At 40.1% G+C, this 23,258-nt stretch overlaps 1 protein-coding gene across 2 annotated transcripts in view; it reads right to left on the bottom strand.

Moving 5' to 3' along the window:
* The window catches only part of PHF8 (PHD finger protein 8), a 95,972-nt gene that overhangs the window by 52,717 nt on the left and 19,997 nt on the right, over positions 1–23,258 (bottom strand). Inside the window, exons 8-17 of one of the 2 annotated variants that reach the window (XM_053695342.1) lie at positions 22,625–22,787; positions 22,461–22,548; positions 22,255–22,361; positions 21,999–22,090; positions 13,648–13,737; positions 13,302–13,553; positions 12,940–13,052; positions 10,874–11,070; positions 10,601–10,686; positions 10,385–10,515 (exon numbers count right to left, since the gene is read on the bottom strand). In XM_053695342.1, the coding sequence (XP_053551317.1) occupies positions 10,385–10,515; positions 10,601–10,686; positions 10,874–11,070; positions 12,940–13,052; positions 13,302–13,553; positions 13,648–13,737; positions 21,999–22,090; positions 22,255–22,361; positions 22,461–22,548; positions 22,625–22,787 (1,319 nt within the window). The remainder of the gene's footprint in view (positions 1–10,384; positions 10,516–10,600; positions 10,687–10,873; positions 11,071–12,939; positions 13,053–13,301; positions 13,554–13,647; positions 13,738–21,998; positions 22,091–22,254; positions 22,362–22,460; positions 22,549–22,624; positions 22,788–23,258) is intronic. The other variant, XM_053695343.1, reaches the window with a different exon arrangement.

The following is a 23,258-nucleotide window of genomic DNA, read 5'->3' as shown; positions in this document are numbered from 1 at the left end:
CCCACAAGTAAGGATGACGCCGTGGACCGGACACACCTATGTTGGAGAAAAGGGGCAGATAAACGTCAGAAGCACCAAGCTGACACTCATAACTCACAAGAAAGCAGGGAAGACAATGAGACTGCACCATCTACTCTTGACACACATCCCATTGTTGCGCAGTTATCTGCACTTTATCTCCCTAAAATTGAACACTTGCAGGCAGGGGTGGACTCTCTAGCGACTGACTTTAAACATTTCTCTGCAAGATTATCAAAAGTAGAACACCGCATCTCAACAGCGGAGGATCTTTAGCGATCACAGGACACTACTACTGCCAACATACAAAAGCAAAATTTGGCCCTTTCAGCGAAGATCGACGACCTTGAAAATAGGTCCTGCAGAAATAACATCCGCATTGTGGGCCTACCAGAATCAGTACTAAACTTGTCACTCATTGAATTTGCAGAGATAACTCTACCACGTCTCCTTAAGATACCAGAGACTTCACTACCACTTTAAGTAGAGAGAGCACACCGGATTGGATCTACAGGAGGAGACAGAGATCTTAAAAAAACAGCCAAGACACATCATGGTTAAATACCTTAATTTTAAGGATAAGATTGCTGTCTTGAGAGCTTTTAGTCAAAATGAAGCACCCCAATATGACGGCAAGAAAGTGCTTATTTTCCAGGACTATTCTATAGAAGTCTCCAGGAGAAGAAGAGAGTTCACTCCATACTGCAAAAAGCTTATTGAACAAGGCGAGGCTGAAACTACAGACTGCAGCAGGTCAAAAATTCTTTGACACTCTGAAACAGTTACAGACATATCTAGACAGGGAGGACAACAGGCAAGCAGCAGTAAGAAATACTACATGAATAAACCTAAGGTCACTAATGCGGGTTGTAATCAAGATTTATGATCCTACAGCTAAACAGCTGAATATTTGCGGCCTGAAAAGTGATCCGAACTATCATTAAATGTTTGAGGATATAGAATTCCTTAACCTGGTTTGTAAACCTACTTCAACATGGGTGAGGGAATTTAGCAGTTCACTCTTAAAATAGTCATAAGAAAAAGGTTGTTAAACTGTTTGTTGTTTTCTTTAGTTATTGTTTTTATTTTTGCAATGTTTACTATCACTCCGTGAGAGCAGTTAATTGCAGTGAAAAATTAGAGCTTAGAACCCTGAGGACACCACCACCTCAAATGCATGATTTATGCCGACTATGTATTGATTGTTTTGCAATTTTTGTATAACATTTCTCCTACATATCTAATAGGACCTAAAACAAATGACACCCACTACTATGACATCATACCACCGATGGGAATGCACAAGGAAATGCTGGTCTGTTTGAGATTCACTGACGTGAGTTACCCATACTATTATATCAACACAGACACTCATGCCTAAAAATACTATAAACACTAACATCATAACATGGAACGTGGGAGGAATTACATCCCCCATTAAACGTAAGGCTATCATAAAATATCTTAAATCAAGGAATACAGACATTGCCATCTTAACAGACTCATCTCACACAAAAAGAACATCTAAAACAGGAGTGGGTATCTGAGGTAGTCTACACACCCTACGAATCACGCAGATCTAGAGGAATAGCCATTCTCTTTAAAAAAAAAACATCTCCCATAAAAAAACATCTACCATACAAAATTCTTAAAACAGAATTAGACACAGAGGGTAGATATATTATACTCCAAGTGGAGATTACATGGCTTCGTCTGTGTTCTCTGTGGAGTTTATGGACCCCCTGAAAATAAAATGGAATTTTGGGACTCGGTTAACAAAAAGTTAAACCCATATATTACATTACCTCTCATAATTGGAGGGGACTTTAATATTGCCCCACAGTCACCGTTGGACCGCTTCAAAAACCCTGACTCGCTTGCAAACAGAAAAATTAGCAATAGATATTCCAAAAGAGACTCCAGAGTTTTAGCAAAATTTAGAGGTATATTAAATGTTAGAGACATATGGAGAGATAGAAATCCCGAAACAAAGGATTACACCTGTCTTTCAGCAGCCAAACGCACCCTGTCACGTATAGACTACTACCTGATCTCACCCGTCTTGATCCCCAAGACAACAGCAGCTGATCTCTTAGACATGACTATATCAGATAATGCGCCAATAAAACTTTCTCTAGATTTAAGCCCCATAGAAAGGAATCCAAACAGATGGAGATTCCCAACTTATACAATGATAAAAAGTACCACACCTTCCTTAATAGAGAATGGGAACACTTGAGAGGAAAAAAGTAGACACTTGGATCAACCAATGTTATTCTGGGAAACCGCAAAAGCGGATTTAAAGGAGCACTATTACATCACATACTATTCGTCAAAAAAAAAAAATTCCATACAACTAAAACAGATCTACTACTCCATCAACTCCACAACACATATACCAAATATCTTAAAAATCCCACGACTCCAAATCAAATCAAATATTATGATACTAAAAACACAAGAGACACATTTCTAATGGATGGCGCATTAGCCAAACTGAAAAGAACCTCAGGCCAACTCTACAGATACGGTAACAAAACTGGCAAATACCTAGCAGCCATCACTAGAATAACTAAACCAAGAGAGATAATAACTAGTTTGAGAAAGGGAGAACAGACTATCACAGATCACTCAGGCATTAGTAATGCTTTTGTGGAATATTATAGCAATCTTTATAGCCCAACTGAAATAGACACACACCTTAGAGATCAATTTTGGACAAATATAGTTACCCCGAAACTACACACATCAGACCTAGATAACTTTAATTCCCCAATTTCAATAGAAGAAGTTAGAGGTGTCATTAACAAATTACCCCTGGGAAAAACACCAGGACCAGATGGCCTTCCAGGTGAATTTTACAAAATTTTTAACACTAATATAACAAACGATTTGACAAAACTGTTGAACTGTCTCCTTTCAGGAAAATCACACATATCTAACAGATTTACAGAGGCAAACATCAGCTTAATAGCGAAACCAGGAAGAGACCCAACACTGTGCGAATCACACAGACCTATCTCACTACTAAATAGTGTTTATAAAATTCTAACAAAGATTCTAGCAAATACATTGGCAAACATTTTACATACACTCATTCACAAAGACCAAACCGGTTTTATCAAGCATAGATCTTCCGTTTCAAATATTAGAAAATTGCAACTAATTCTCTCACACTACTGGGTGGCAAGTAATGATAAACAGAAAGATATGACATTGCCAAAGGCCTGTCTTTTAGCAATAGTTGCAGAAAAGGCCTTCGATAAGGTGAAATTGGGCCATTTATTCTTTACACTTCACAAATTTGGAATTCAGGGCAACTTTAGTCAACTTATTGAAAACCTGTACTCCCAACCTCAAGCTGCTTTAATAATTAATGGAAAGGCATCAAACTCATTCACACTGTATAGGGGTACCAGGCAGGGATGCCCCCTGTCCCCTCCTTTTAGTCGACCTGGCAATAGAACCTTTAAGCAATAAAGCTGAGATAAACTTTGGAAGGTCTAAAGATAGGTACAGAAATGTTGCATCTTTCTCTGTATGCAGATGACATGATTCTCATAGTCCCGAACCCATCAAATAACATACCAAAAATAATGTCACATTGAGCACTTCTGATTTTGTGTGGTTAATTTGGTAGCCGAAATATTTCCAAACTACTGTGGCTGCACCCGGAGAAGGGAGAAACAATACCCAATTACAAATTTAAAATAGTTAATGATGTTTTCAAATACTTATGCATTAAACTAGCTAGGAACCCCGAGGCTTGGTATGATCTTAATATTAAAAACGCCTTCAAATCGATCTCGGAACAACTGTGTTCCTGATCTAAACTACCACTCTCCCTGTCAGGAAAAATTAACGTCATCAAAATGATGATATTCCCAAAAATCCTTTAAATAATACAGATGTTACCGGTCCTTCTTCGTAGGCCAGACTTAAAGTTTATTAACAAAGCAATAACAGATTTCATTTGGCAGAACAAAAAAGCACAGAATCGGCCTTAATGATCTGACTGCGACCATGGAGAGCGGAGGATTCAGTCTTCCCAATCTCAAACTATATAATTAGGCGGCTCTGGGTAAGATTGTCCTGGAGTAGCTGGGGGAAGGCGATTGTTTTACAATCCCAGGACCGGAGAGAGCAATGATATCTCCTTGGTGTTTGGCAATGTTACCCCACCTCACTAACTCACAAGCTTCCAACATAGTGGGAAAGTTCATGCCATTAAATGAGCCTCTAAGAGCCTGGAGACAATTAAACAAATGGCTAGGAGTCGACAACACTTGTTCCAGACACTTACCCATTAAGGGTAACCCTGACCTTATTGCAGGGTTTACAACTAAGACATTTGGTATTTGGAGGGAGAGGGGGGTTAAATCAATACATCAAGTCCTTACAGGAGGAAATTTAGAGATAAAAACATTTCAAACATTAAGAGGGGAACACTCACTGCCTAACGCTCATCACTTTGCGTATTTACAGATTAAACATATTACCCATTTAACTAAAACACATACAGGGATGAGGGGCCATAAAGGACTTGACACCAGTATAACATTGTCTAAGAACGGCCTGCGCTCTCTCTCCTTCCTATATCAAATTTTGCTGCAACCAATAAATACACAGACTATAAATAAGCTGATAAATCGTCTAACCCATCAGCGGAACAAATATAGACTAATCTTGTTCAGAAAAGCTTGCAATTGGTTAAGACAGCAACACTTTCAGCAGATCTACAAGAAGACCATACAAAAAACTCTTACATAAAGCCTACATAACTCCTCGTATCCTTAAAAAATTGAACCATTCCATAGACAAGGAGTGCCCAAAGTGTAGATCCCCAGAGCCAGACAATGCATTTAAAAAAAAAAAAAAAAACACTGTCCGCATATTACACAATATTGGGCCAAGATAGAATACCGGCTCAAATTACTCACACATATAGACATTCAATTGTGTACAGATTAAATTATTTTCTTTGACCTACCGAAATCTACACTACCATTTTGACCTTTCCTTGTCACCATTATCCTCCTAGTAAGGAAATTAATCCTTAAACACTGGACATCCCATAAAATACCCACATTATGCAAACTTAAAAATAGCTTAACCCAACAACTAACAAAAGAAAAATGGGACACATTAAGCGAACCAATCACAAGAACCAGAAAATTCATCTTGAAATGAAGCATTACATACTTACATTACCAATTGATAATCAAAAGCAAATTTTGCACCCACTAAAAGACACGGAATACATTCTAGAGAGACAACTTCATGTACAGTGGTCTTTCATTTAACCCAGGCATACACACATAAGATGAATAACTAGGGAAGTCAATAGAATAGATCTGATGGACTGACTACAAACTTTTCTAGACGGCACAAGTGGACTACAAAGCTCTAGAGACTAAAAATGTCTCACAAAGTTGAATCCAGGCACCTAGTTGGGACTACAGACAATTAGGAACCTACAATAGGAAAATTGTGGTGGATTGCTCTTTAATTTTCTGTTTTTTATGTTTAATGTTTTTGGATTAGATAATTATTATAACTTGTACTTTAATTTTATTTAATTTAAATGTTGGTTATTAAAATAGCTGGGGAGGAGGGGGGCGTAGCCAAGAGGCAGCCATGGAAGACAGAAAATCATGCAGCTCCGCCGTTTGATAATTTAAACTAAGGATTTCATGTGATGACATCTATAGTCTGACCAGATTAATCATATATTTGGGTTGCTGAAAATACCCACATTCGAAATTCATGCTCATCTCGCCACAAATGGAGTTTACTGGCGTCAGCAGCTAAATGTGAGACGGAGGCCTTCCACGCTGATCCTTATACTATTCGCTTGCAGTTCTGATCAAATAAGCTAAAGTGTGGGAGGCACCTATTTATACTATTGAAACGCTTATAGAAGCACACATCTGACACCTCTACATCGCTAAAAGCCCACAGTGTATTATGGAGAGTGAGATGGATATGGTAGTGGCCCTTCTTGAACGCCTAGGACAGTGGATGGACCTGCATTGTACTCAACTTACTCTAGACATCCGCTCGCTGGGCTCCAGGGAGGATCGCCTTAATGTTCACACCATACAAGATAAGACATCAGGGAAGCAGTGCCGGGAGGAGCAATATTCAGATCCTCAAACTCTTACGAAGCAATATGCAGGCGCCTCGCGACACGTCCCTCTGCACACCCCCAGACCTCCTAATTACCCGTCATCCGATGGTACGATCAGCCTGTTAGACATGGAGGAAGGTGTCACTTTTGAGATGTCCACACTTGAAATAGACCCCTCTCCCTGGCGGTTTCCTCCCGGAGTAGCTACACTGCCATACCAGCCTGGATCCACATTGAACTCCCTGATCCGACTACTCACTCAGCTAAACATGGGGTCGCAGTTAAAACCTGACTCACCCGCACAGCGACGACTAAGGGATCTCCCCAACGCAATACTGAGATCCGATGAACGGCACACTGTTTTGCTTACCCAAGCTTCACTATTTAGACATATATCCACAATAAACCACAGCAACGTTGGTACAGCTTCTTTACAGGGTTATGAGAAGCTTGGGCTTTTCAGAAAAGCAGCCATGCAAACTTCTACTGGACAGCTGATTAACTCTTTTGATCCGGGAGGATAGTTGCAATGCTGATCTGACAGACTATTAGGTCTGTTACACCAGACACTAACACAGTTGAATAGTTTTAACTCACTAAGGTTGAGACTGCCAGCACCCCGTGCATTTCTTATTATTATAGAACATGTTTATTGTACAGAGAATGCATGTTTATTCTGTTTATATTTACATATATGCGTTTACTCTTGGATTACTGAAGATGTTCCCAACTAATGGACAGCACTGATTGCAGAGTACCTTTTGTCCTACTAGGACTCCTGTCACTCCTATATAGACTCTTAACTGCGCTGTTATTTATGCCTGTGAAACATGTAGGTGTTTTTTTATTAATTTACGCATTTAGTCTATCACATACACCTAGACTCTGATGTGTTATTGAGGGTTGTGGATTTGCACTCTGCTCTTAGGATAGGCTCCTTATACTCAATCTGACTTTACTTAATTGGTGTACCTCTGTTGCATAGGATATGCAATGCCTTACTTTTAATTATTTCTGTATGGAGTATTATACCTAATTACCACATATGAGGGCTCAGCTGCTAATAAGCTTTCAGTTTTATTTAGGATAACCAGATAGCGTGCTCTCCCAACACAGAAAAATACACAGCTTTAAGGATACCTATCACATTGACAGCAGCGGCACCACTGAGGACATGATTTGGCTGCATACTCTGTACTAATGTCTTATTCATATATGTAGATGTCATTACTAGTTATAACCTAAATACCACATCTGCAATTTTAGTACCCTTATAGTGGGAGAAGTAGACAGTAACTAGCGCATTACATGGGTGTTGGTCCTCCTCCACTGATACATACAAATAATTTCATTCACCCTCAGTAACCTTTGACCCCATACTCTGCTATTAGAGAAAACAGACTCCCAAATAATAGTATTTCTCCCTTAAGCATATAACTTTATGTTATCATTATTATAAGATTCCCTGATCATATCCATAGTTAGCTAGACTTTAGAAGCGCCCATTGATCTTAAGAAGGTGAAGGGTTTAGACACCTCTAATCACATACAGACCTAGTTTCATCTTTCCATACAGTGATTAATAACTGGGAATTGAACTATCGTTATGTATGTCTAACGCTTTTCATAAATGTCCTTTATAGTAACTTTTCCTGGGTAATTGTTCCTGAGACAATGCTTTTGATGTTTTACATTTCAGATGTTAGCCAATGGCTTGTGCTGTTGTGCACTTCCTATAATCTATGGTTGCCTATGAAGTGTTGGATGATTAGCGATAGTGCTCTAAGTTACATGTTATAGACTTTACAATGACCACAAGGGAACCCTTCCTGTTCATAAGCCTCACTATTATATTCGCATTAACAATAGCTCACCACGCCCCCCCACACCCCCTCCCTTTTATCTTCGAACAGCTCTTGCTTGCTGTAACTCCCCCAACTCTATATCTATTTCATCTACTATTACACACTAAACATAGACAACCTGGAAAAAAAAAAAAGAGATCCTTTTAAGCTCAGTCCACTTACTTTCTCATTGGTTGTTAGATAGTTGCGTATACTGCATACCTATATTTGAAATTGTTTTATCTCTTTGTGTTCCATATTCTGTTACATTGATGAAGACACTCATATATATTGGGAACCTTAGCTTGTATTTCTATATCACCATTTCTCTTTCCCTTTTTAAAGGACTTAATGTTATACACACCTATGGACTCACAAACTTACAGTATGCTCTGCAACTTTTTTTTTTTTCTCTCCTTCTCAACCTGCATATATTATACTCCTGTACTTTTACTGTAACTGGACAAATGTTTTGTACTTAGAAATTCTAATATCTCAAAAATAGATTTAAAAAAAAAAAAAAAATAGCTGGGGAGAATGGATGGACTACTACAAAACCTCACATAAGTGAAGAGATTACGGACATGGACTAATTGCAATTCCAGTAATGTGAAAAAACGTACCCTTATGCTATATAACCAAGTCCTGTGAATATTCATAGGTCTGTCTTTTCTTGTACAGCTTTCAAAAATAAAGTTTATAAAAATAAATCTTGGATCAATTTGCCCTTATGCCTTTCTAATGAGTACCAGGGAACAAGTGACTCCTAGAAGGGGGGGGGGGGGGAGAGCAGAAAACACAACTGGGAATACACACAAGAGCGTTAGTAAGGTCACTTGCATAAGGAAACACCATATTTGATACACACATCCTGTACTGTTATGTCCCTTTAACATTATGGTTCGTTGCCACAGCATAAAACGCAAAACTACTACTGTGGGTGAAACAAAAGGCTAGATTTGGGCTAGGAGAATTGTCCTTTGTATTTTCCTCAGAGAGCTCTACAGCTCGTCCTTAGAGGCACAAATTTATAAAAAAAAAAAAAAAAAAATGCAGATACAGAGTATGATTAATTTCTGAATGCGGAAAAAACGAAATTTATGCTTACCTGATAAATGCACAAACTGTCTCACATTAGCCTATTAACCCCTAATAAGATTAATGCATTGATGTCACATACAGAGCTAACTGTTAAAGTGCCAATATTTTTCTTTTTACCTGCTTTGAAAAATAAATTTAGCACTTACCTCAATGTAATCTGCCTGGCAGCAGGGCAGCTCACTACGTTTGAGAGGTATTCTCCCTCACATGGACATGTTGAAAAAAAAAGAAAGACTGAGTAATCAGGCTTTCAAGTTAGGTCAGTAACAACTATTTGGGAGGCGCAGTGAGGATTATACCACATAAGTTCCCAATCGCTTAAAAGCCACCACTGCTCTACTGAAGAGACTGACATGGGCTACGGCTAGACCCCAGAAAGGAGCAGAACAAACTTGCTCTGCGTATAAATAATACAATCTTGATTGAAGAATCTTCTTTCAAACACCTAAACTTTACCACCTATTTGCTTTTAACGTAGGCAAAGAGAATGACTGGGGTTGGAGGGAAGAAGGGAGGTGATATTTAACAGCTTTGCTATGGTGCTCTTTTCCTCCTCCTGCTGGCCAGGAGTGATATTCCCAATAGTAATTAGAGATGATCCGTGGACTCACCGTGTCATTAGAAAGAAAGGAAGTTCTCCTGATTTATTATTTGAACCCAGTGTTTTTTTTTATAGGTAATATTTTTTGCCCTCATCAAGTAATTACATTTGCGTTTTACATTGGGCAAATTTACACATTAATTTTGGTGGCTTACTACAATACATTTTTACTTTAACTTTGTTAAAATAATGACCCTATATAACCATAACACATTCAAATTATTAATAGAATTCTTGTTCTTTGTGGGGCTATTTTGCGTTCTATATTTGGCAAATGTATCTAGTGAAAGATAGACCTGCTAGAATCAGAAAGTATTCCATCAGAAAAAGATGTGAACATGACATAAGCTCAAATACATAATGATCTCTAATGCTGTCCTCCACAGTACCAATGGAGAACTATAATGCGCCTATTTGTAGGAGAACTTTGCGTTCTCCAAAGGCATAAAAAAATAAATTGGTAACTCGGTCTAATGCTAAGGCGGACTCTAGGAAATGCGAATTTAAACCTTTTTTAAGTGCACTGGTGCGCCTTGGCAAACTAGGTGAGAGGAATGTATAGTCTGACTTGCCCAAAATTAGGCGCACTTTGCATTAATAAATCAGAGGATTCAGATGAATGCAGATATATAGGTGCAATTTTAGGAGAATTGCTTTGATAAATTCTGCTCAAAAACTAACTCTTCTTACTCATGATCAGGTGAGTAGTCTGGTCCCCCAACCTGTCGGCTAGCTTTCAAGAGGTCTAAAATTCCTCCGCTGCTGGCTCCCAAATGATCACCATCTGCACCACCCATTTCCTCATCTGTAGTGTAATCTTCCTGTAGACACATAAAATGCAGGGCTTAGAAACCACAGACATAGGTGACAACTGTGACATCCCTAGGTGAGCCCAATTTTACTCACCTCCACATCAAACTCCAGCTCACCAGGCTCCCGTACACGGTTGGGGTCAGAGCATGGTTTTGCCCGCGGCAGTTTTCTTGGAAATTCTAAAAAGAAATAATAAAACATTTGCAAATATGAATATTTTTTCCTACGCAGTCAGTGGACATGAGAAAAATAAACTTGTCTGAGAGAAAAGACATTTACTAATAATTCTGTAGGAGGGGAACTTTCAGTTTTTACAACATAATGCATCTAGAGGGATGAATATAAACATTGACAAGCGCTACATACGGCTAAGCTTCCTCTTTGGAAGCAGCGGCTTTCTCTCCTTGCGAGGGGTCTCGTCAATCTGCAAGTCGTCTTCGGAATCTAGGTATGAAGGATCCCCAGGGGACAAGTCTGCTTCATCGTCTTCATCCTCCTCTTTCTTGATTGCTTTGCTCATTAACACCTGACTCCTGCTGCCGGCTCCTATTCGCACCTTCTTACTAGTGGGATGAGAATGATGCCCTGGTCACAGACAGTCTCTCGCAATTAAACGTAATTTGCAGCTTACTACACACAAAGCTGTACATTTGCCTTTATGTGGGTGCCCAGAAATTACTTTATAATCGTGTAAATGAAACAGCCCAGTGCTTTTTGTCTTACTTGTGCCTTGTGATGCGCACTAGCGTGTGCATTAAATACAATCATCCGGCATCACATCCTAGGAACCTGCAGTACAGCGCCTGACATTGCTATTATGCTCTGCAAACTAAATGTAATACAAAGGGGGGGGACTATATTACTCGACCAGTAACAGGCCTTCTACTTAGTGAAGGTGGCCCCTTAAAAGAACGATGGATCTGCATTAAACAGTTAAAAAGGTTATCAAACAGTTTGAGATTGTAATAAAAGCATATTTAAATGTATGTGTGTGATTGGGGGGGGGGGCAAGATTTTGCAATTTACTTTCATTCATTTATTTTTTTCCCCTTTTCCTGTAATTTAACTTTAAACATAGTTTGTTTTCTCAATTCTACTGGAGTTTCTATAGAGTAATGGGTGCTACCATTTTTTAACCTAGGTTTGCCATTTCTCTCTCTCTACTGCTGAAGACAATTAGGAACAGATATAAACATGGGATACACGATTGTGTGCAAAGAAGACTGTAAAAACCCAGATAGCTCCTTTCACACAGCCTTGTTTGCACACTTGCCTGTTTTATATCTGTTCCTAACTGCCCTCAGCAGAAGAGATAGATAAGGAGAAAGTCTAGAGCCCAACACGGCAGCGCCCATACTTTATAGAAAGTAAATCTTTACAGGTATATGTTCTATATTTAACAACTAATAAATGATAATGTACACATTATCAGGCTAATCTTTGATTTTAATACATCATTTTGTCTAGTAATAACCGGACGTAAGGCTGTCAGGATAAACTTGCAACACTATGATTTGATGGGGACCACAGGTAAACAACTAACTGATCTATTTCTATGAAACAATGATTAAAACATGTATCCTAAATTGTTACACGTTTGACTAAAATGTATCCTCTAGTTTCCTGCAAATCTCTCACCTCAAATGTTTTCTGGAGCATTTGGTTTAAAGGGACAGTCTAGTCAAAATTAAACTTTCGTGATTCAGATTGGGCATGCAATTTTTAACAAACGTCCAATTTACTTTTATTATCACATTTGCTTTGTTCTCTTGGTATTCTTTGTTGAAAACTAAACCTAGGAATAGGCTAATTACCAAGTCCCTGAAGACCACCATGCACCATCTCAGTGCATTTAGACAGTTTTTTCACAACTAGACAGCACTAGTTCATGTGTGCCATATAGATAACACTGTACTCACTCCTGTGGAGTTATTTATGAGAGGGCACTGATTGGCTAAAATGCAAGTCTGTCAAAAGAACTGAAATAAGGGAGCAGTCTGGAGAGGCTTAGATACAAGGTAATCATAGAGGTAAAAAGTGTATTAATATAACCGTGTTGGTTATGCAAAACTGAGGAATGGGTAATAGAGGGATTATATATCTTTTTAAACAAACATTCTGGAGAAGACTGTCCCTTTAAGACTTCCTTAAGTAAGGAGCGAAGATGTTCTATTTTAAATTGAAAGGTTAAGACTTCAGATTACTGAAGTCTGAACATGAATCCTCTGAAGAAAACTTCAGCTACAGATATGCTTTGATAAAAACCCAAAACTTCAATTTCCCACATACAGAATAACATCAAAGCAATACTCAGAATAAACAAGATTCCCTAGATATACGGCATCAGCTGCATACCCCCACAAACGGTATACCAGCAAATAAACAGCACTTGAGTTATGGTTATGGAAAGAGGGAAGAGAGGCAGAACACACCTAGTGTTGGAACCGTTCGCCAGCAACATCCTCAGTTTATTCTCTGTTGTGCCCAAATCAAGGAGACAGCTCTGGGGCTTCTCATCTACGAAATCCAATGATGCCGCTTCCATCTGAGAATACACAAACACACCAGAGGAATATAAGAGTTGGGACAGCAAAGATGGCATATTACAAAGAGAGACAATCCGCAGCTAAGTGAGTGTGCACAGAGAACAAAAATGTATAGGCAAAGGAAAACCTATATACAGCAGGAAAAGGTCTTCCAGCAGCATCTGCATACAACAGTCAGTCATCGCCTGTTGTATCTAGCACCGCCTGTACGACGACACAGGTCTGCAAATGCCAACATCTGCAATCACCTTTTCTTTCTTGAATGCCAGTATTTTCTTTTGAAAATTATGGGTGTGGGTCCCAGGCGGCTCTGGACTGACCTCATCCATCTCTTTGCCCCTCCGCCCCCCTTTCTTCACCTGCTCCTTTATTTTCATGCCCCTCTTCTTGGAGCCCTTCAGTAGAGGGAACGCTTTGGAGGGAGAATTGGTGCCTGCAGGAGAGCTTCGCGTTAGACCCAAGGGATTGCCAGTCTTCTCAATGTTTTGATGGAAGATATCCTGTGCAGGAAGGTGTGATGATTGGGTTAGGATAGTTGATAGCTACAGGTAAACATACAAATGGTAGAAATACCTTGTGCATACACAAACTTACCTCCATAAGCCGAATCTCACGGTCCAGGTCTTTTATAAGTTGAGACGTAAATATAGTCTCTGGGATCTCTTCTTCATGATCTGCCAAAGCCTGTAAAGAGAACCAAAGTCTGAGCAATGCTTCCTAAAAGGGGCTAAAGTAATACAATAGACAGCGCGCAGCCGACACTAACCCAGCAAAAATAATCAGTGTTTTTAGAGGGTGCTGATTTTACTGAACACCCAGCTAAAGATTTAGCCAATATTTAGCTTAAATTAGCAAATATTAAAAATGTTAATTTTTTATTGCAAATTATTGTTAAATACATTTATGTTAAATTATGCAGTTAAGTTGTGCTTTAGAAAGGTGAAAATTATATAATAGAAAATATTACACCGCCCACAACTGACTACTTCATAATGCCACCCGGCAGGAAACATTTTCTGTGAAGAACATACCGATTATGGTTAAAAAGTACATTAAAGGGATAGAAAGGTCAAAAATGAAATATGCATAGGTGCATTTCAGTTTGAGATAGAATCATTTTTGCAATATACTTCCATGAGCAAAAGGTTTGCATACACAACTTTTATGCATGCAAAATAGCTGCGCACACAAATGCAAAATGAGTGCATATATAAAAAATGAAAATAAGAGTGTACGATTCTCCTAAACATAAGGTACTTTTTCAGTCTTGTTTAGCGTAGCTTATTTTTTAGCAAGCCGAGCAACAACCGCAAGTGACGTTATCTGTGATGTCACAGGACTCCCTGACGCGTTTCATGAGCATCTACATCCAAAGTCATCCTTCTCAGCTATTTAATACTAAGCTGGAAGGAGCCCAGAGGCAAAACTTTTTTACCTTTCTGCAGTGATTAAATTCAATTTTAAAGTTAGGAAGTTATACTAAAGCAACAGCTCAATTGCAATGTATTGAATAAAATGGAGAATAAAACAATTTTTAAAAACATAATTTATGCTTACCTGATAAATTTATTTCTCTTGTGGTGTATCCAGTCCACGGATCATCCATTACTTGTGGGATATTCTCATTCCCAACAGGAAGTTGCAAGAGGACACCCACAGCAGAGCTGTCTATATAGCTCCTCCCCTAGCTGCCATATCCAGTCATTCGACCGAAGACAAGCAAGAGAAAGGAGAAACTATAGGGTGCAGTGGTGACTGTAGTTTAAAAATAAAAAACAACTGCCTTGAAATGACAGGGCGGTCCGTGGACTGGATACACCACAAGAGAAATAAATTTATCAGGTAAGCATAAATTATGTTTTCTCTTGTAAGGTGTATCCAGTCCACGGATCATCCATTACTTGTGGGATACCAATACCAAAGCTATAGGACACGGATGAAGGGAGGGACAAGGCAGGCGCTTAAACGGAAGGCACCACTGCCTGTAAGACCTTTCTCCCAAAAATAGCCTCCGAAGAAGCAAAAGTATCAAATTTGTAGAATTTAGAAAAAGTATGAAGCGAAGACCAAGTCGCCGCCTTACAAATCTGTTCAACAGAAGCCTCATTTTTAAAAGCCCATGTGGAAGCTACCGCTCTAATAGAATGAGCCGTAATTCTTTCAGGAGGCTGCTGGCCAGCAGTCTCATAAGCTAAGCGGATTATACTTCTTAGCCAAAAAGAGAGAGAAGTTGCCGAAGCCTTTTGGCCTCTCCTCTGTCCAGAGTAGACAACAAACAATGCAGATGTTTGACGAAAATCTTTAGTAGCTTATAAATAAAACTTTAAAGCACGAACCACGTCAAGATTGTGTAATAGACATTCCTTCTTCGAAGAAGGATTAGGACACAGTGACGGTACAACAATCTCCTGATTGATATTCTTATTAGATACCACCTTAGGTAGAAAACCAGGTTTGGTACGTAACACTACCTTATCTGCATGGAAAATGAGATAAGGGGAATCACATTGTAAGGCAGATAACTCCGAAACTCTTCGAGCTGAGGAGATAGCTACTAAAAACAGAACTTTCCAAGATAAGAGATTAATATCTATGGAATGCAAAGGTTCAAACGGAACCCCTTGAAGAACTTTAAGAACTAAATTTAAACTCCATGGTGAAGCAACAGGTTTAAACAGAGGCTTGATTCTAACCAGAGCCTGACAAAACGCCTGAACATCTGGAACCTCAGCCAGACGTTTGTGCAAAAGGATAGACAGAGCAGAAATCAGTCCCTTTAAGGAACTAGCTGATAAGCCCTTCTCCAATCCTTCTTGGAGAAAGGATAATATCCTAGGAATCCTGACTTTACTCCATGAGAAACCCTTGGATTCACACCAATGAAGATATTTACACCATATCTTATGATAGATTATCCTGGTGACAGGCTTTCGCGCCTGTATTAAGGTATCAATGACCGACTCGGAGAAACCACGCTTTGACAAAATCAAGCGTTCAATCTCCAAGCAGTCAGACGCAGAGAAATCCGATTTGGATGGCTGAAAGGACCCTGAAGTAGAAGGTCCTGTCTCAGCGGCAGAGTCCATGGTGGAAAGGATGACATGTCCACCAGATCTGCATACCAAGTCCTGCGTGGCCACGCAGGTGCTATCAAAATCACTGAAGCTCTCTTCTGCTTGATCTTGGCAATCAGACAAGGGAGCAGAGGAAAGTGGAAACACATAAGCCAGGTTGAAGGACCAAGGAGCTGCTAGAGCATCTATCAGTGCTGCCTTGGGATCCCTGGACCTGGATCCGTAACAAGGAAGCTTGGCGTTCTGACAAGACGCCATGAGATCCAGTTCTGGTTTTCCCCAAAGTTGAATCAACTGTGCCAACACCTCCGGATGGAGCTCCCACTCCCCCGGATGAAAGGTCTGTCGACTTAGAAAATCCGCCTCCCAGTTCTCTACTCCTGGGATATGGATAGCTGATAGATGGCAAGAGTGAATCTCTGCCCATAGAATTATCTTTGAAACCTCCAACATTGCTAGGGAACTCCTTGTTCCCCCTTGATGGTTGATGTAAGCTACAGTCGTGATGTTGTCCGACTGAAATCTGATGAACCTGACCGCAGCTAGCTGAGGCCAAGCCTGAAGAGCACTGAATATCGCTCTTAGTTCCAGAATGTTTATCGGAAGGAGTGCCCCCTCCTGAGTCCACGATCCCTGAGCCTTCAGGGAGTTCCAGACTGCACCCCAGCCCAGAAGGCTGGAATCTGTTGTAACTATTGTCCAATCTGGCCTGCGGAAGGTCATACCTTTGGACAGATGGACCCGAGATAGCCACCAGAGAAGAGAATCCCTGGTCTCTTGATCCAGATTTAGTAGAGGGGACAAATCTGTGTAATCCCCATTCCACTGACCGAGCATGCAGAGTTGCAGCGGTCTGAGATGTAGGCGGGCAAATGGCACTAATGTCCATTGCCGCTACCATTAAGCCGATTACTTCCATACACTAAGCCACTGAAGGGCGAGAAGTAGAATAAAGAACACGGCAGGAATTTAGAAGTTTTGACAACCTGGCCTCTGTCAGGTAAATCTTCATTTCTACAGAATCTATCAGAGTTCCCAGTAAGGAATCTCTTGTGAGAGGGGACAGAGAACTCTTTTCTTCGTTCACTTTCCACCCATGAGACCTCAGAAATGCCAGAACAATGTCCGTATGTGACTTGGCAATTTGAAAATTCGACGCCTGTATCAGAATGTTATCTAGGTAAGGGGCTACTGCTATACCCCGCGGCCTTAGGACCGCCAGAAGTGACCCCAGAACCTTTGTAAAGATTCTTGGTGCCGTAGCTAACCCGAAGGAAGAGCTACAAACTGGTAATGCCTGTCTAGGAAGGCGAACCTGAGAAATCGATGATGATCTGTGTATCGGAATGTGAAGATAAGCATCCTTTAAGTCCACGGTAGTCATATATTGACCCTCCTGGATCATAGGTAGGATGGTTCGAATAGTCTCCATTTTGAAGGATGGGACCCTGAGAAATTTGTTTAGGCTCTTGAGATCTAAGATTGGTCTGAAGGTTCCCTATTTCTTGGGAACCACAAACAGATTTGAATAGAATCCTTGCCCCTGTTCCTCCCTTGGAACTGGGTGGATCACTCCCATAACTAGGAGGTCTTGAACACAATGTAAGAATGCCTCTCTCTTTATCTGGTTTGCAGATAATTGTGAGAGGTGAAATCTTCCTTTTGGGGAAGAAGCTTTGAAGTCCAGAAGATACCCCTGGGACACAATTTCCAACACCCAGGGATCCTGGACATCTCTTGCCCAAGCCTGGGCGAAGAGAGAAAGTCTGCCCCCTACTAGATCCGTTACCGGATAGGGGGCTAATCCTTCATGCTGTCTTAGAGGCAGCAGCAGGCTTTTTGGCCTGCCTTCCGTTGTTCCAAGCCTGGTTAGGTCTCCAGACCGGCTTGGACTGGGCAAAATTTCCCTCTTGTTTAGTATTAGAGGAAGTTGATGCTGCGGCAGTCTTGAAGTTTCGAAAGGCACGAAAATTAGTCTGTTTGGTCCTTAATTTGTTGGACCTATCCTGAGGAAGGACGTGACCTTTTCCTCCAGTAATATCAGAAATGATCTCCTTCAGTCCGGGCCCGAATAGGGTCTGTCCTTTGAAGGGAATATTGAGAAGCTTAGACTTTGAAGTAACGTCAGCTGACCAGGATTTAAGCCATAACGCCCTACGCGCTTGAATAGCAAAACCTGAGTTTTTAGCCGTTTGGTTAAATGAACAACGGCGTCAGAAACAAATGAATTGGCTAGCTTAAGAGCTTTAAGCTTGTCAAGTATATCATCCAATGGGGTTTCTACCTGTAGAGCCTCTTCCAGAGACTCAAACCAGAAGGCCGCAGCAGCAGTGACAGGGGCAATGCATGCAAGAGGCTGTAGAATAAAACCTTGTTGAATAAACATTTTCTTAAGGTAACCCTCTAACTTTTTATCCATTGGATCTAGGAAAGCACAACTGTCCTCGACTGGGATAATTGTACGCTTCGCTAGGGTAGAGACTGCTCCCTCCACCTTAGGGACCGTTTGCCATAAGTCCCGTGTAGCGGCATCTATGGGAAACATCTTTTTAAAAACAGGAGGGGGAGAGAACGGTACACCTGGTCTATCCCATTCCTTAGTAATAATTTCTGAAAACCTCTTAGGTATTGGAAAAACATCAGTGTAAACAGGCACTGCATAGTATTTATCCAATCTACACAATTTCTCTGGGACCATAATGGTGTCACAGTCATTCAGAGCAGCTAAAACCTCCCTGAGCAACACACGGAGGTGTTCAAGCTTAAATTTAAATGTAGAAATATCAGAATCAGGTTGAATTATCTTCCTTGAGTCAGAAAAATCACACACAGATAGAAGCTCTCCTTCCTCAGCTTCTGCATATTGTGGGGGAATATCAGACATAGCTACTAAAGCGTCAGAGTGCTCTGTATTTTTGCTAGTCCCAGAGCTGTTTCGCTTTCCTTGTAACCCTGGTAGTTTGGACAATACCGCTGTAAGGGTATGATCCATAACTGCCGCCATGTCTTGTAAGGTAAACGCTATGGGCGCGCTAGATGTACTTGGCGCCTCTAGAGCGGGCGTCCCTTGAGCGGGAGTCATAGGTTCTGACACGTGGGGAGAGTTAGTCGGCATAACTTCCCCCTTGTCAGTTTCCTCTGGTGATAAATATTTTAAAGCCAGAATATGATCTTTATAGCTTATAGTAAAATCAGTGCATTTGGTACACATTCTAAGAGGGGGTTCCACAATGGCTTCTAAACATAATGAACAATGAGTTTTCTCTATGTCAGACATGTTTAAACAGACTAGTAATGAGACCAGCAATCTTGTAAAACACTTTAATAACTGTGAACAAGCAAAAAATAAAAACGGTACTGTGCCTTTAAGAGAAAAAAACAATCACAGAAACTGCAAAACAGTGAAAAAAGCAGTACATTTTACGAAATTTTTACAGAGTGTATAATAGGCTAAAAGAGCATTGCACCCACTTGCAAATGGATGATTAACCCCTTAGTTTCAAAACCGGATAAAAAAAAACGCTAAACGTTTTTAAACAGTCACAACCAACTGCCACAGCTCTGCTGTGGCCCTACCTGCCCATACAACTACTTTAGAAGGCACAAAAACCCTTTAGAAAGGTCCTATATGTTCAGTGGACTCCTTCAGAGAAGCTGGAAGTCTCAAGCTGCAAAAACTACTGCACGATTTAGGCCTGAAATTAGGCCCCTCCCAACCTGTACTCACAGTGAGAGGGCCATAAAAAACTATCCCTAGGCAAAATCTAGTCAGCCATGTGGAAAAACTGGGCCCCAGAATAAAGTTTTATCACCATTTGTAATAAACGTTTATATACATCAAGCAAACGTTATATCTATTCAGTAATGAGAGTAAATAACAAAAATATTACCCTTTACAGCAAGCATGATACCAGTCGTTATTAAATCACTGTAATCAGGCTTACCTTAAATAAATCAGGTACTGACAGCATTTTCTAGCTTATCCTCTCTCTAGAAAAATGTTTAACTGCACATACCTCAGAGCAGGAGACCCTGCACGCCATTCCCCCAGCTGAAGTTACTCATCTCTTCAGTTATGTGTGAGAACAGCAGTGGATCTTAGTTACAAACTGCTAAGATCATCAAAAACCTCAGGCAGACTCTTCTTCAACTTTCTGCCTGAGGCTAAAATAGTACAACTCCGGTACCATTTGAAAATAATAAACTTTTGATTGAAGATAAACTACATTAATGCACCACATCTCTCTAGCAACTACCCATGTCGAGAGCTGCAAGAGAATGACTGGGAGTGGCAGTTGGGGGAGGAGCTATATAGACAGCTCTGCTGTGGGTGATCCTCTTGCAGCTCCCTGTTGGGGAGGAGAGTATCCCACAAGTAAAGGTTGATCAGTGAACTGGATACACCTTACAAGAGAAATGTAATATATTGCAGCAGTTGAATATTTCATTGAAAATTAGCTGCAAAGAAATAATTTTTCTTAACTTTTTAAAATGTTTCTTTGCACTTTCATGAATCACAGCTTTACAAACCAGGAAAGGCTAGTGAGCAGGGTTGAAACAAAATCCCTGAGAGACAGTAATCAAACAATGTGCCGCTGCTTTGCAGCGCTGCTCCGTATTTGACTGTTCTCTTCAAATAGATGCTTTGGTCTGGCTGCACTGTGTTAAGGAAAACATACACAGTGCAGACAGAGCACAGTGCTGCTTGAAGAGAATAGCCGGATGTGGAGCAGCACTACAAAGTAAAAGCGTCAACAGTTCTTGCCTGCTTCCCATTCTTTCTGCAGACATTCTGCATTTTCTGTGATGACATCTCACATCACAGCATGTTCTGCTTGGAGGGGAAAACCTTAAAACGAAATTTGATGAGCTGGTAGGTTTAAGTTATAAATTAATTTTTAAGCGTATTTCATATCCCCTCAATATTTGTTGCAGGAGTTCATAAAACTTAGCCTTAAGCAGTTTTTGGAATAACTATAGTGATACATTCGTTCTCACAAATAAAGAGTGATATATATATTTTATACAAAAGCCTTTATATTTAGGAAGTCCTTTATTCAATTATCTGTTTTTTTTTATTTATGTAAACATATACAATCTTCACTCTCTTTTAACATGATATGCAATATAGATTTTTTTAGTAAAAGTTTGCCCCCCCCAAATTTTAATAAAACAGTTTGTCCCCAAAAACTTTTAAATATCGTTTTAAGCTTTTCTAAAAAAGAAAAGTCTGGAAATAATCGGCTTGAAAAATTCTCAAAATTAACATGCAATAAATTAAGCCACTCCTTCCAGCTTAGTACTAAATAGCTGAGAAGGATGGCTTCGGATTCTCCCTCTGAAGAAGTGTAGAAGCTCACGAAACGCGCCAGGAAGTACTGTAATGTCACCAACAACGTCACTTCACGTTACCACACCGCATGCTACAAACAAGGTGCGCTAAACACAACTGCAAAAGTTCCTTATGTTAAATATGTAGGAGAATCATACAATTATATTTTCACACTTATTGGATGATTTTCATCATGTTATGTTTAGCAACAACAGCTTTTCAAGATAATTAAAATAAAAAAACTATTTTTATTTATTATACTGTTAACATAAAATTGAAACAGACCTTTCAATAATCTTTCTACTAATTTCTACAATGTGTTACTATATATGATGCACATAAAGAACAAACTAAACTTAGAAATGTGAAGAATTAGGGCAAGTACTGAAGCTTTAGGGGGGATCTAGCTTTATGGTCTTTTAAAATGTACATTTTTACCATAGTAGCTACAAACAATCAGCCAATGCCTTAGCTCTGACTTAATATATTGGATAAAATCTCCCCTAAAATCATATGCCTGTGTGTATGGCAAGAAGCACCTCTTTTTTGGTCCAGGATCGGAATGCCGTGTTTAGGGCCTTGGCTCCATGAACTAAGTAGGAAGCCGGGTGTCTTCTGTTCTCTCGCAGCCCTATGGATACAGACATACACTGTGACTAGGGGGCAGTCAGCAGAAACACAAGTCTACTACAACAAAAAGACAAGGAAGCCCTAACTCTGTGTATAACAGAATACTAGTATGTCACTGGTTATGTCTTGGATAACCCTCTAGAGTCAGCAGACTAACAGACTCACCGCGAAAAGTGTCCAGCAGATGCTTCCCCACATACCAACAGATGGACTCAAAGTTTGGGAACTTAAAGAGGTCAGCGGTGCTCAGCCTTTTCTCAATCTCGTATGCTCTATAGGAATGAGAGAAAATTAGCACTAATGTCAAATGTGAGGGCAAGAAGACTCCATGATGTCTGAGTTTTCCCCCATCGTTTATTCTGCTCACCTACCTGAGCTGCATAGCAATGTTCAGGCTGTGCAGAAAATTTCCTCCGAAGGCTAAACAGTCAACAGGCGTGAGCACAGCATGAATCCATCCTACATAGAGACAATTAGCTTTACTGGTCTTGCCATGATACCAAATATCAGTAACATGGGGCTGAACCCTGCTCACCTGTGGGGATGAAAAGTGTCTGGCCCTGCTTGACCGAACATCTATAACATTTATCCACTTGATCCCCAAAGAACATCTCATTCTGATTGGAAGAGCTGCTCCAACATTCGAACAGAGACAAGTTAGTGCTGGTGGGACAGATAAGGTAGAAGATCTTCTCACCCTGGTAACGATATGGAAACAAAGACTCAGCATTTTTCCCAGTACCCACGTTTCCTATATCCCACTTCCCGTTATCACGGAGAAAACATTCTAGCAGTATTCCTTATAGGCGGTTTTGTAAATATTAGAATGAAACAGACCAAGTGAACAACTCCCAGTAGCGTTAGTGTACGAATCCTGTAAGACCATAATCTAAGGCACCTACATTTTTAGAATCCCTTCCCTGGAAACTAAGAAATGTGTGGCTGCAGCTTATAATGATAAAAACCAGCAACATTTGATTATCTCAGTTTCTTTAAAAAAAATTAAAAATAATTTTCAACAAATACATCCGTTCAGGTTTATTAATTATAGAAGTCAGACAAAAGCCTTTTATAACCCAGTAAAATTCCCCTTATGTGGTCACAGAAAAGGACAATGTTATGACATTCCCATGTAACCCCTCGCCAAGTAAAAGGGTCATGAAGCCCAA

Source organism: Bombina bombina, chromosome 12 (genome assembly GCF_027579735.1).
Source record: "Bombina bombina isolate aBomBom1 chromosome 12, aBomBom1.pri, whole genome shotgun sequence".
In the NCBI taxonomy this organism is placed as follows: Eukaryota; Metazoa; Chordata; class Amphibia; order Anura; family Bombinatoridae; genus Bombina; species Bombina bombina.
Note: the sequence above shows the minus strand (reverse complement) of the source record. Positions and strands in the feature narration are given on the sequence as shown.